Source organism: Larus michahellis, chromosome 3, assembly GCF_964199755.1.
Source record: "Larus michahellis chromosome 3, bLarMic1.1, whole genome shotgun sequence".
Taxonomy (NCBI): Eukaryota; Metazoa; Chordata; class Aves; order Charadriiformes; family Laridae; genus Larus; species Larus michahellis.
Window position 1 is genome coordinate 48,366,864 of NC_133898.1, and position 13,992 is coordinate 48,380,855.

The following is a 13,992-nucleotide window of genomic DNA, read 5'->3' on the forward strand; positions in this document are numbered from 1 at the left end:
TATAGGTATCAATGGGAGCCCTTTATAAAGTAAGCGTCATTCTGGAGAATGCTTCTTCAGTGCTCTTCAAGTAGTCTCAAAGGTCAGCAGCAACAGGCAGCTCATCCAGCATTTGAGAAATGCAGAAGACAATATGAATAAATAAAAAAGTGTTTTTTTGAAGGATGAAAAATACCGCTGTGTTCAGTAAGATAATGGAACCGAAATAACAACAGACTTAAACCCTTACCGTATCTAAAGAAGCAGCAGCACGAAGATCTGGCAGAAAGCCAACTTCAAGAAGGTGTAGAAGAAAATCCTGGTCCTCAATTCCATAGACCCTGTCAAGGAACAAAACCATGGCTGCCTTGTGATCTGGGCAAAACCCCGCAGACATGTCAGGTTCCACCACAGTACCATCTAAAAGGAAGAAATAAGACTTCAATGACAAGGATCATCCTTCACCAGCAGACTAGGCATTCATGCTACTACATGTCAGAGGTTTTGAGTCTCTCTTAATATCTAAGCATCTTCCCCATGGTTTTATTACACAAAGGCAACATATTCATAGTTAACTGAAAAAGAAAACATAAGGCAAATTCTACCCAGATAGACCTCAAAATCCATACGTGCTTTTCTGTTCATGCTTTGTGTATTAAGGTATTCTTATCAGCTGATATCCTAATGTAAACATCCAAAACATACTAATTCATCTACAGAACTACCTAGTTCTTAGAAAAAGCAGACACAAAGTAAAACATACAACAATCCTACATCAAACACCCCAGGAATGCAGCAGTGGTGAGCACATCTGTAATGTATGACAATGAATTAAGATTGTGCTAAAAAGCCATCTGTATCTGAAAATTTCTGAAATATCTGAAAGGAATTCATTGAAATATTTTCAAATTTTTATACTTTCATTTTCAAAACCAAATAAACAATTCTGTATCTATAAGCTGTATTCTATGCTACTGAGATATCACCTACAGATCTATCATTATTTGGAATATAAATAAATAATGGTGTAATAGAGTGATTGATCTCTTTATCTCTTCTACTGTCACCTATGGGGCATTCTTGTGCTATAAGTCCCTAGACAATCCATGTTGCAATTATAATGTTCTCTCTCCAGATACCCAGAAAAGCAGACGTAATTGTTTTCCCTTTTATATTGATGCTCACATAGCTCCCACTATTGAAATCAATTCTATATTGGCAGAAAACACGAAGATAAATTTGCATATGCATGTCACACCTATAATTTCACCATAGTTGCTGAAGAACAACTCTGGTGTCTTAGTAAGATCTGCTAGAAACAATCGATAGGGTTAGAACAGCAAAAGCTAAGGATTATGTGTCAAGCAAAGAGGCATAATTTTAAAAAATATTTTAGAAAAATAGGAAGTAGGCATTTTCAAATTTTTTTTTAAAGTTGAAATAGATTTTCATGATTCAATTTAAATGAATGGGATTTACATCAGCAATTTAAGTGTACACAGAATTATTGCCTATAGCATGCAGAAAATTTTTTGACGTGTTTAAAATACACGATTTCTCTTCTAATTCACATAATAAATGTTTTAATTTCTATAACATTTTTAAATATTGAGAGAAGTATGAGTATTAATATATTGTTAAATTTAAAAAAAAAAAAAAGGAGAGTAATCATCTTACCTTTAGCGATGGTTGGCATATGGAAAGGAATACTGATTACTCCCACCAAATCTTCCAGTGGAATTAAAGACCGTAGAATTGATCTGATTCTAATGGCTTCCCCTTTACCAGCATGGATTAGCTAAGGAAAAGACAAAATATTAACAAGGTGGTCTTTTTATCCTTTATATGTGTTCATGTTCTGGAAACTTTGTGAACCACAGATACATAAGAATGACTGCTCTCAAAATCGTATTATAAATAATAATGTAAATTTCATGCAATTTGTATTTATTTGATGTATTTTGGATGCAAATGTGCAAGGTCTAGAAATCTAGATATTTGGTTATTAAATAAGACTAAGCCCATTTTCAGAATGGAATGTTAGGTAAAAGAGGTGAGCAAAGCATTAAAACGTAGCACATGGGCTGGTGTGGGGGAGCAAAAGCAGATTTTCAGATTTAAAAAGCCAGTTTTTCTGTCTTTGCCAAATAACACCACTTTCAGGTATACCAGTTGTTCTGGTTTTGTTTTAAAAAAGCAGCGAGAGAGGGAGAAAACAAGACTTTTTTTATTCAAACAAAACAGATGCTCATACACTGACCTTATTACATAGATACCTCTCTCTCAAGTTATCGATCTCTGCACAAATCTGATACTGATCTACGCTGATCTATATGAATTAGGGCACATTTCAGGATGAAATTGAAAACTATGCATAACTAAGTAAAATTTCTGAAGAACAGGAAGGTAAACAACAAATATTTTCAAATAGTGTCAAGCTCTTCGTTCCTAAGTGGTAAGGGCTTGGTTTTTATGGTGTGACTGTCTAATTCTTTGTATTTAATGCCTGAAATAGTGACATCTTAACTTTGAGAAGGCTTGTCAGTGTGGATAAAGATTATGAGATATCAGTGTGTCTGTCCAGGGACAACGTTTATTCCTACTTTCTAAAAGAATGCCCTACAATATTTACTCTTTTATATGCAATTTAAACAGTTTGTTTAAATAAGTATGCGAAGAAAGTAAAATCCTAGTTTAAAAAAAAGAAATAATCACTCTACACCACCACAATAAATAGGGAAATTTGAGGAGTTTGATTGTCAAAATGGACAATCAAATAATATTAATGACAGAATGTTGTTGAAGACCAACCACAGGGAACAGTAATAAGAAAAGCAATGGAATAATTCCTTTAAAAAGAACAGCTTCTGAGTAGTTTACAGAAATTCCTTGCAAATTAGCAGATAAACACTTTATGTATATTAAGACACTATGTAGCCGTATCATTGCTTTAATACCTGATAACGTGTTACTGTGAAAAAGCCAAACAGAAAACCACTGAACAATCAGTAAAACAATTATGCCTTTACTTTCCAATGCATGAAGACATAAAACTTACATGCATTTCAGGGGCACAACGTCCTAAGAGATCAATCAAAGCAGCATAGAAGGTCATGATTGCATTTCCCATGTGAATAGTGTCATCTTCTTGTTCTTCCATTTCACTGTAATTAGTTAAATATGAAAACAATTAAAAGATGAAAAAAATACAATGAAGTTTTTACACCATCAATAAATAAAGAAAATCTGCTCATAGGTGTAACGGCTTACACATAGTGGCTTCCTGTTAACTAGTGGCCTTTTAGCAGACTCACATAGAATGGAATTTGTCCATAAAAGATTGTAGTGACATCTATGTAATTACCATTTATCTGTCTCATTTTGCATCAGGGGATTGATTCTTAACTGACTGACAAAGAACAAAGAGCATTCTAAAGAGGATTTAATATTTAGAGAGAGTTATTTAACTTAACAGTGCAGAGGAAGCACTATTTGGCAGAAGACAAATCTCTACCCTCCACAGCATCCAAGGAAGAATCCAGCTGATAATTCACATGTTAAAACAAACAAGTCATTTCATGACTAAGATTATAAAACCAATAAACAAAAATGATGGCAATGTAAACATTTCCACTGCACCTACAGGGTTTTACTACATCCATTACTTGGGGAAGGTCCATCTCTTGTTGGATCTTCTGATATTTGTATTGCTTCCTCCATGGCAGCAAGTAACCCATTGCCTCCTTCTCCTCTTAGAGCTGGACCAAAACATTCCGGTCGACGTATAAGCAGTCTGACTACAACATTAGCATTCTCCTCCACACTCTCTCCTACCACATAGAACAAATATCAAGGACTTAAGATTATATCAAAAAGACTTCTGAAATATAATCAGAAAAAGGTACACAAAAGTGCAGAATGCATGCATCTTTTAACTACAAAACAGTTTAAATATCACGACAAAGTTACATAAACACACAAACATACTCCTCTATTATTGTACTAAAAGCTATGAAATAACACCTGTGATTTAATACAAAATCAAACAGAGCCAAAGAAGTAACTATATAATAAAGGATTTTTAAAGCATCACTAAAGCTACTGATTTGTAGTGAAGACTCACAGTCAAGTGTGAGAGTTAATGAGGGGACCAATATAGCTGCTAAACACTAAAATTGGACTATCTAAATCTTCATCAAAAGATGGAGGTTTGGCTCTATGTCTAGCATGAGTCTTACCAGAAAAAGATTTAGGACTTTCTGCTCTATTTCCAAAGGAGATGGGCATTTGAAAGACTAAAGATGGATCTTAAAAATGGGACATAGGCTTGTAGGAACCTATATAACTTGTGAAACGGGCATCTAAGTTACTATGTGTCTTGCATAATTCTACTATTTCTGCAAATTGTCCTTTAAATTTATGGTAACTTATCGTGTTGGCTTGTATTATTATTTTAGATGACAAATTCATTTGAACGTTAGAGGAAGTTATAAAATTTATAGGCTTCTACTCTACCATTGCAAAAAACAGCAAAGCGAAGAAAATCTAAATATCGCTCTCCTTCAACTGGATTCCATCCGATGTCTGGGTAGCCTTTAGAAATCAACAAAGGACAACTCTGCAGTCCACATCCAGCCAAGTAGCGAACCACCTAAAAGTAAGGTAAGACGAAAAATATATTGATTGTAGAAAAGAAGTGTAGTTTCAAAGGGAAGTATCCTCATACAATGTCTCAGATATGGTGTCCCCATTCCCAACAAAACCATATCATACTTCGGGCAAATCAGAAGAGTAGCCTCTTTCTTAGTTCACTTTCCCAGCCTTTTCCTACTTCTGCCATGAACTGCAAGACCTTACTTATCTCAATTCCATTTTTCCTCTCTCTAAATCACTCCTTTGCTACCTATATGCCATTTCTCTTGCAGTGTTAACAATTTGCCAGTTTTGTAATATTCCCCAACTACACGCTAACCATATTTGAAAACATGTCTTCTAATATAACTCACAGGTCTACTCTTTTATTTTAACCTTTCCTTTTCCCTTGCCTTTTTTCTTCCTTCCTTTTTAAACACACATCAGTAACACTCCCTGTAATTCAGATCTAGAGTTTCAGTAGTAGTTTTCAGCTGTCCCTCCCCTTTCTGAATTGTAAGCATAGCTTTTAACCAGTTCAGACAGCTTCTTTTTTTGCTGACCATTTATAAGAACAGTATGTCTGAAAATGTCCTTTTAAACAAACATGGTCCATCTTCCTGTTCCAAGAAAGGATCATCTACACTTAATATTACTCCTGACAGATGCTTTCCTGTGAAGGTTATAGCATCTCCAGAATTGGAGGTCTTCACGAACACATTGGACAATGTATTTCCACTGTCTAACCTTCTATTAGAAAGTTTTTTAATATCTATTTTGAATCTGCCTTTCCATTATTTAAGCCACTTTTCTTATCCAACAACATAGTAACCATTATTCTATTCCTTCTTGCAACAGCAATTTACATAGCCTACACAATTGTCAGATGCTCACCTGAGTTTTTCATTCTTTAATCTAATTAATCCCAATTCATTCAATCTTTGCTGAAGCATCTTTATATATTAGGAAAATACACAGACAGATATAGCTAGGTATCTCTATGAAAATTTGTCATATATTGTAAGCTTCTAGTAACATCTATTGCATTATGCCACCACTGCATGTCACCATCAAGACAGAACAACAAAGAAAGATATTAGCAATAAAGTTTTGTTGGGTGTGGACTCCACTATTGCTCGAGGCAATTCCTTTTGGAATACACTTGTGTATATAATAGCCATAAACTCAGTTCAACTATCCAGACCACCAACAGAAAGAACAAACAATCAGATCCTGATAGTCTTCCTCTGAAAGGTACCTAAAACTCCCATATAATTCTTACAATCTCAGATTTTGATTACTCCAGAAAACAGGAATCTTCCCCCCTCTGCAGGGGAAAAAGTGCTTAATAAAGAAGCTACCAACCTTCTCCAGATCAGGCTCCCTTAAAGCTAGTGCAAGTTCGTTGTTATCCATCACAGAGGCTGCTGCAACATCTAAAGGAGTTGATCCTCGCATAGAAGGAGAGGCTGTTAAAGTAACATTTAGTTTCAACACCAATGTAATAAAACCCCAAAAATTCATAGGAAATACATTAACAATTGCTTTTTTTAATAAAATATAACATTTTGTCATTACTTAGCACGATTATAAACATACCATTTATACCACTCAGTTTATAATAAATCATCATGTACTTGCATGAAATTTGACATTGATATGAAATCAACATACAATGTAGATGTTCAAGCTAGAAACAACTTTTCTTACACGTTCCTATTCTCATCAAATACTTTAAGATCTCATTCCTTCTAATTTTCCTAACTGACACAACTTCATTTTGAGGAAAAGTTAGTGGGGATTTTATACCTAAACCACTGATATTTAATCAGATGTATTGAAATAGAAAATATAAAACTATAGAAAAGAATTATAGAATATCTCGAGTTGGAAGAGAGCCATAAAGATTACCAGGTCCAACTCCCTGCTCCTTGCAGGACTACCTAACACTAAACCATATGACTAAGAGCATTGTCCCGACACTCTTTGAACTCTAAAAGGCTTGGTGCTGTCATCACTTCCCTAAAATATGGAACGCTTCACGAATTTGTGTGTCGGCCTTGCACAGTGGCCATGCTAATCTTCTCCATATTGCTCCAATTTTAGTGTATGTGCTGCCAAAGACAGCACAATTGAATGTCTGGTGGTTTTCTCCTGTCCCTTTCAACAACCCCAAATTGTCAGACCTGCTCAGATGACAGCAGCCTGATCATGGCTCACACCATCAGCTTAACCACCACGCAGAAAGTGAAGCCTCAGAGTCTGATCCATTTGTTGCTACAAGACCAGCATTTGTAAAACCAGCAGATCAAACAATTAAGGTATGTAACTATGGCTAAGACATTATAGGCTCATGGTGAATGCTCTGAAGACCAAGGCATTCATAGCTAAAACATCTTTAAGCTTTAAAATGTAAGATTATGTGTTACCTATTTCTTAAAAAAATGGCAGTCATTATAGCATTAGAAAAAGCTAAAGTTTTGATAATAACATTCCAAATACATTTGATTTGGACACTTTCTCTCCAAAAAGATTTTTAGTTTATGCTTCTGTCCTGTACATGTACATTAATAAGCAATTTGTGATCATTTAAAAAAATTACTATGATGATTCTAAATAATTATCTATTTTCAATTATAAGTACTAAATTAAATAAAAGATAAATATGTCTCCTCTATAACACTTCAGCCTAGAAAAGAAAGGCTGACATTTTAAGAAAATTTCAAGATTGATTTCTGGGCATCTACATGCACATACCCAAGCAAATAACCTCTGTACTTCTCCCAGTGACACAAGTATACTGAGCAGTTTATATAACTAAGGCCTAATGAAATGTTGCCAATACTTATTTATGATTCTCTTCATCAAAATCAGGATTTTGTTCTGTTCCCCAAAATGTGCAACTAAACACTGACTCTCTCTTAACGTCTCTCTTAACATACAAAAAAGCATATACTAAATTACCTCAACTTAATGCTAGTGTCAAGGGTTTGTTTGGAGTTAGCAATACAGTTAATGAAGATATTTTTACACTGGGTAAAGGAGAAACTTCAACACAAACAGAGGGCACAGAAGGATGTGGAAAAGCACAGGTGGCTATATACACACATACAAAAATCAGCAGAAAGTTTTAAGATTTTGGTATCTCAAAAGCCACACATTTATTACTTACCAAGGCCAACACTGCTGTTTTCCAATAAATAGCTAAGATGATCAAACATAGCTTTTTGATTCTGTCTGCTGATACGGCAAAAATAACATAGAAAACGACAGCAATTTGCCACCATCTTTGGAAAAGTGATTTCCTAAGAAGCAAATAAGAAAAGACTGAAGCTCAGACTCTCAGGCATAAAACTTGCAAAATATCATTTACGTAACAGCCTTTTAACCCACTAATATTTATGCATTGTATTCATTGCTCCTCAGTGAAGTTAAGGAGGTGTTGATTCACCCTGGAATCAACAGGGCTTTCTCAACAAGGAAATAACTCCTTAAGTCCCAAAGATCAAGGTATGAGCCTGAGAAACAAGAGCTGGACTCACCCATAAATTCTAGATTCAAACATGGAAGAATGTGAATGCTCAGATTCAGAGTAATATTGCATTGATTTTTAATTAGTTTCTAAAAAGATCTCCCCTTTAAAACCCAGTAATAAGTAAGTATATAAAGTGCTATTTGCAGTTTTTTCTATAAAGCATACGAAATGACAATGCTAATTATATCTTCCTCTACAATGGAAGAAAACATCCTTCTAAAAATTTAATCAACAATTGTGCTAATGGAAATCAGTAAGAGGTTACAGCCTCACTACCTCCAGTAACTGCTCAGCACCTTACAGGATAAAGCCGTGAACAGACATATTCTAAACTCTGTCTTCTAACAGTGAATTGCTTTACCTTGGATTCTCCTCCACCAAGCACATTTACCATCACTTCCATGACAGTTTCATGCATGCCTAAAGCTCTCATGAGATTTGGATGTTGGTAAAATACTTTATTATTCATGATGTCTCTACAGGAAAACAAAATAAAAAATTGGATTAAAATGTTATGGACCAATAGTTTACCTATCATGTTATTTGCAAAGCTGATTTACTGTGCAATTCTTCACCACCTGAGGTGAAAAATTACCTCAGGGATTTTTCAGGCCGAGTCTCAGTCTCCCCTGATTGTCTGTTTTCCTACGCACATTGTGGAAGTACCTGACCTTTCTTTTCCCATATTATAGTTATTGCCCTAATTACCACTTGATTACACCCAGAGTAGGATGCTCTTCTATTTTCATTAGAAATTTAATTCCAGATCTAAAAATATTTTCTGACAAGAGCATAATCAAAACTGCTATATTAGCTTAAATTTTAAATTCAACTAATCAATATTTTTGACAAAGCGTTCTTTTCAGAATACTTTAATCTTGAGACATTTGACATCCGCCATCAAAACCAAGAAAAAACAATTGTAGGGAAAAAAACGTATATCCAGCTATCCTCTAAGCATCAGAAAAAGAAGCTGCCTAAATATTAACCTTACTTCATGAGTTACTGCTCAAAAAAACTCTTCTCTCCTACATACTTGAGCAGAACAGATTCACACAATTTAAAATCAGTCCTGAAGAATATAATGTCAATATTTTATTAGATGTGTTATGTCCAATAAAAATGCCTGGTTTAAAAAGTAATTAAATTTCTAAAAACTGTAATTAGTCTTGAAATTATACATAATTCACAAATAAATATGAAAGCATTCAGGTCATGGGAGAAAAGGACTAACAAGTCACTATAAAAAATACTGCTCAAATTCCACTGTGTGTTTTTTAGCAGTCTTTTTTTATCTGACCTAAAACTCCTGCAATCAGGCAAGGAAAATTTCAGCCTTATAAAAGATGAGACATTAAGAAGACTGTTCCATCACTCTAAAAGCTACAAATCTGCAGCTATCAGTCATGCAAAAGAATGCATGCAATATGTCTGATGTAGGTGGTGTTATCAGAATTTTTGGCTCCCAGTAACTCCCAGAAAGATTAGCTGATTTTACCCCCAAAGCCTACAACCGGACTTCATATCAAGTGATGATAGAGGACAGGCCCTGCCTCCAAAAGCTATCCATACCAAATGTCCTTTCTGCACTAATGCTTCAAGCTGTGGAAAAAGACCTCAATGGTATCAATCTGCCAAGTCATTCTAAACTCTTGATTTGTTTACAGCAGCTTTCTTTTACATAAATAATACAGGACAGAAAGTCAAAACATCACTCAGGGGCTGGCCAGCAGTATTACACTACTTTAGAAAGTACATCCACTTTCAGTGTTTTGTTTACCTGTGGACCACATTATGAAATGTAACACTTAAGAAAAAAAAAGAAGTCTTAACAGCATTTTTGAGGAAACTGAGTTTTTAGGCAGGAATGAGCAACAGTTCCATTTCTCAGATGGAAGAAAGGAATACTTTCCACTCGCAGCAAAAAACTTGGCGTTTCTAAATAGATGCTGGAGCCCAGGTTAGGCTATATAAGGTACAAATGGCACAGCTGGGTAACCTACAAGATAAACAAGACTATGATACAGGCTACCAAGAAGGGTGATAGGAACGGGCAATGAGAACACTAGCTAAACAGAAAGTGCTCTTTCTTTCTTACACCAGACTTTCACATGTCACCAAAAACTTTGTTAAAACTAAATCGGATTCACAAAATCTTAGCTTTTAATTCATAGCAGAAAATCTTGAGTAAAAAAATGTGAAAGAACAAAACAAACACAGAACATGAAATGAAAACTCCTCTGAGATTGTTTTTTCCCCGGCACAGTTCCAGAATCTAGTAATCACTCACTCATTTTAGACTTTGTTACCTTAAGTGAAATGTAACAACTCAAATTTGAAATACAAAGGTAGATTTAGAAACACCAGCATTTTGTGTCTCTTGACTGGTGATGAACTTTCCCCTTTGCCAAAGCCTTAGCATGAGTATGCTGAACATGCTGAACATTGCAATAACCAGGAAACGTTGATGGGACCTGCTGGCAAGCTAAGAAATACTCATTGTTCACAATGATGCTACAAAATTACATATAGACACTATTTGGATATTTGAGGTTTTCAATAAGCTGGTAACATTTCTTTGAAAAAAATGAGAGGAAAAAGATAAACTCTGCTAGTAGAGATGATCACGTTTTCTGTACTGTTTTCTCCAACTATACTCTTTATTAGGCTGTATTTCACTATTATTAATCATATAATTATGAAAAATAAGACTGGGTGAACTACTTAATTGTTCAAATAATGCCAACTACATTCAGTGCAATAAAAAGATGGAACATCTACAAACACAGGTAGACAAAACTCCATTAGCTGACTGCTGGGGAGAATTGTACGTGTCAACAGCTACCAGCCACTGCATTCACATAAAATGGACAGTATTCTTGATAGGATTCTCCACAACCATACTGTTTAAAATATAGTAACAAGAGATATGTTGTAATATCATAAAACATTACATACTTGTTTTCAACTTTTCTCACAAGATGTCTTACAGATGTCATTTGCTTCTCTCCAAAAACGATGCATATAATACTATACTGCAAAGGCTGTACATTACAACTGAAGATAGTACACAAGTGATACCAGTGTTTGCATTTACACCTATATAGACTTTTCACATTCAAAATTCATGTGTAACTTTGGCCATAACCATACAGCAAATAACAGCAAATATTTGTAAATGAAGAGTTGTTACACACTCTAGTTATTTACCCTAATCCACGAATCATAAGTTTCTCTTCCTCCTTCCCCATTCTGACACTAAGCAAGGAACGGATTTGGCCGAGAGATGCCAGAAGATTGATTGTGTCTTCCACAGACACACTATTTATGGTGTAGGTCTTTGGTAGGGCTCGAACCAGGCCACCGATGCCGTCGTATTGACGATGTAGCAATACAAACATGGCCCTCACTAACTCTGGGTCTTCTATCACTGATTCCTGGGCCCAGCGTACCATTGTGTCTGAAATCAACTGCTGAAGAGTAGCTGTGAAGAAAATACATAAATCAAAAAATTACCATTAATTGTTCATCTCCGTACTAGTAGTCCCTAAGAACCCATTATGCAACATGAATTGGAATGAATTCAATTGTTAAGCACTTTTTACTTGGTATTTCTTTAGCAGACTATCAAAGGAAAATAAAATCAGAGAAGCAGAAACATCTCAAAACCAAAAGCCTGTATTTAAAGTTAAAATACAGAAAATAAATCTGATAACATAAAAAATTACAAAGACATACAAGATGCTCACAAAGTTACCAAATTTATTTCTACATATTGCTTTCAAGATTTTCCAGGAATTCAGGTCTGAGGGTTTTTCTTACATATTATGAAGACTGGAAAAATATATTGGTAGCACATGTAAATGCTGTAATGCTTATTTACATGTCTAAGCTCTGTATCCACTCAAAACTTCATAATGTACAAACCAGAATAATTTAACTTAATCCTTTGCTAAAACCAAAGGCCTTTCAAAAGAAATAGAAATGAAGAGACTCCAATCAAATAAATGGCAAACCATCATTTGAATATTTTGAATTCAGTCTCTAATGAAACAAGAACTAATATCTGGTATTCTCACTGACAATCTTTATTAGTTTTATATTTGGGAAAGTCGTATGTTAAAATGACAATGTCATTTAAGATTTGAGACTACTGTTTAGAAAAATTACTCATGAACTAACAGTCAAGGCAAAGTATTTGATAAAGACAATTGAATAATGTTTTTTTTCCCCATCTCAGGAAACTTCCGTTCAGGTTTGCAAGACTCTTGTCAGATCAATTCAGGATTCTCTTGAGATATCCTGATATTTACACACTGGAGAATTTCACCATTAGTACTTACCTAACTAAACAATTTATTTCCATGTCAAGCGGATAACAGCAAAAGTTTGACAAGGGAAATTTGATAATCCCTCCTGAAGTTCAATAAAATGCCTAATAAATATCCTGATGATGAAGAAGGTGGCTGATGCAGACCGAACATTAAAAATATTTTCAAATTAGAAATCTATGTGTTGAAACTGTAACATAATTTTGGAGTAAACCAGATGCAATTCCAGGCTAAACTCAAACAACAAAAAACCCTAATCAAAGTACTTAAACAAAAATATCGAAGTGACTGGAATTTACAGAAAAGAGAAAGTTTAACAAAGAAGAGAATTTGTGCTAAGATGTGATAATACAGGGTAAAGGGAAAAAAGAACAATAGTATTGTATTTGATGCTATGATTTTATTGTTACTGTCCAAACACTATACTATAGGTGTTTCCATTGTCACATAGTACAGTATTTTTTAGAGTAAAAACACTTTAAAAATAAGTAAAAGGGTGAAATGCGTTCAGGTTGATATTTCAAAAGGACTGAAATAAATACTAACAAGAAGGAACAGAATACTAAGCTTTCTTTGTTTTTTGTGAGGAATCACATGAGCAGGCCATCATTTGGCTCCTGTTTTGATAACTGCAATACTGTATCCCACCTACCTGTGGGTCTGGCTGTTATCTTGCTTGCAAATGAAGAACCCAAACAGCCTAGCCACCACAGTACTGAGTTGTGTGGGTGCTTATTTGCTCTGAAGGGTTGCTTGGAATTAGTTTAATACAATACTGTCTTTCTACTAACATGAGAGAAAGAGAGATTTAAGCTCTAAAAAAAAATAATTAGGAAACTGTAGGATTCATCACCACTTTCTGCATAGACCTAGCCTCTAATTATTACTTCCTGATAACTGAAATAACAGTTATAAACTGCAAAGCTAGAAAGCACATTTTTAGAAGGCCAAAAATATTTCTACTTATAGAACACTAAGCTAACACTAACAACTGGCAGTTAAGAAGCCATTTCATTATAAGTACTCTAGGGAAATCTTCTCATTCCAGAACTTTAGGCACCTACATTAAGCAACCAAGTTAAAAGGCCAGTCTCCCTAGGAATTCTTTGTGGTCAATGATGGAAACCAAGTTTTTTACCAAAGTCAGAACCCCTAAACTGTGTGCCCAGAAATTCATTCCTGCTAACAGGGGAGCAGCATAAAAAATTAGGACATTTGAAAGTGCCACCCACCATAACAAAGGCAAAAAATAAAATCAGTATTGACAAGTAAAAAATAAAATTCCATAGTCAGTTGGCACCAAGTGCAGAACTTGGATGCCACTGGCAATGATCCTTATCAAGACAGAAAGGCAAAAAGTGTCAGAAAAGTGACAAAACAAGAGTCACAGTCAGCAAATCTTGACTGTTAGTTTGGGGAGGAGGCTTCTCCTAAGTACAGCTTTGCAAATTACAGTCTAATTGCACAGTCATCTTTAATGTGGTAATCTTCATGCAAATACTGATTTGAAGCTGC

The 13,992-nt window shown here is 34.8% G+C and overlaps 1 protein-coding gene and 1 non-coding gene across 10 annotated transcripts in view; both read right to left on the bottom strand.

Annotated features, from left to right (window-relative positions):
* Positions 1-13,992, bottom strand: part of RYR2 (ryanodine receptor 2) — a 422,851-nt gene that overhangs the window by 125,562 nt on the left and 283,297 nt on the right. For all 9 annotated transcript variants that reach the window (XM_074580040.1, XM_074580034.1, XM_074580039.1 and 6 more), the window contains 9 exons: positions 11,357-11,630; positions 8,508-8,622; positions 7,784-7,916; positions 5,977-6,080; positions 4,495-4,630; positions 3,623-3,809; positions 3,038-3,143; positions 1,657-1,777; positions 230-399 (listed from right to left, as the gene is read on the bottom strand). In XM_074580040.1, coding sequence (XP_074436141.1) covers positions 230-399; positions 1,657-1,777; positions 3,038-3,143; positions 3,623-3,809; positions 4,495-4,630; positions 5,977-6,080; positions 7,784-7,916; positions 8,508-8,622; positions 11,357-11,630 — 1,346 coding nt within the window. The remainder of the gene's footprint in view (positions 1-229; positions 400-1,656; positions 1,778-3,037; positions 3,144-3,622; positions 3,810-4,494; positions 4,631-5,976; positions 6,081-7,783; positions 7,917-8,507; positions 8,623-11,356; positions 11,631-13,992) is intronic.
* Positions 6,635-6,741, bottom strand: LOC141741524 (U6 spliceosomal RNA). The gene has a single exon (XR_012586399.1). It is a non-coding gene; the product is annotated as a U6 spliceosomal RNA (small nuclear RNA).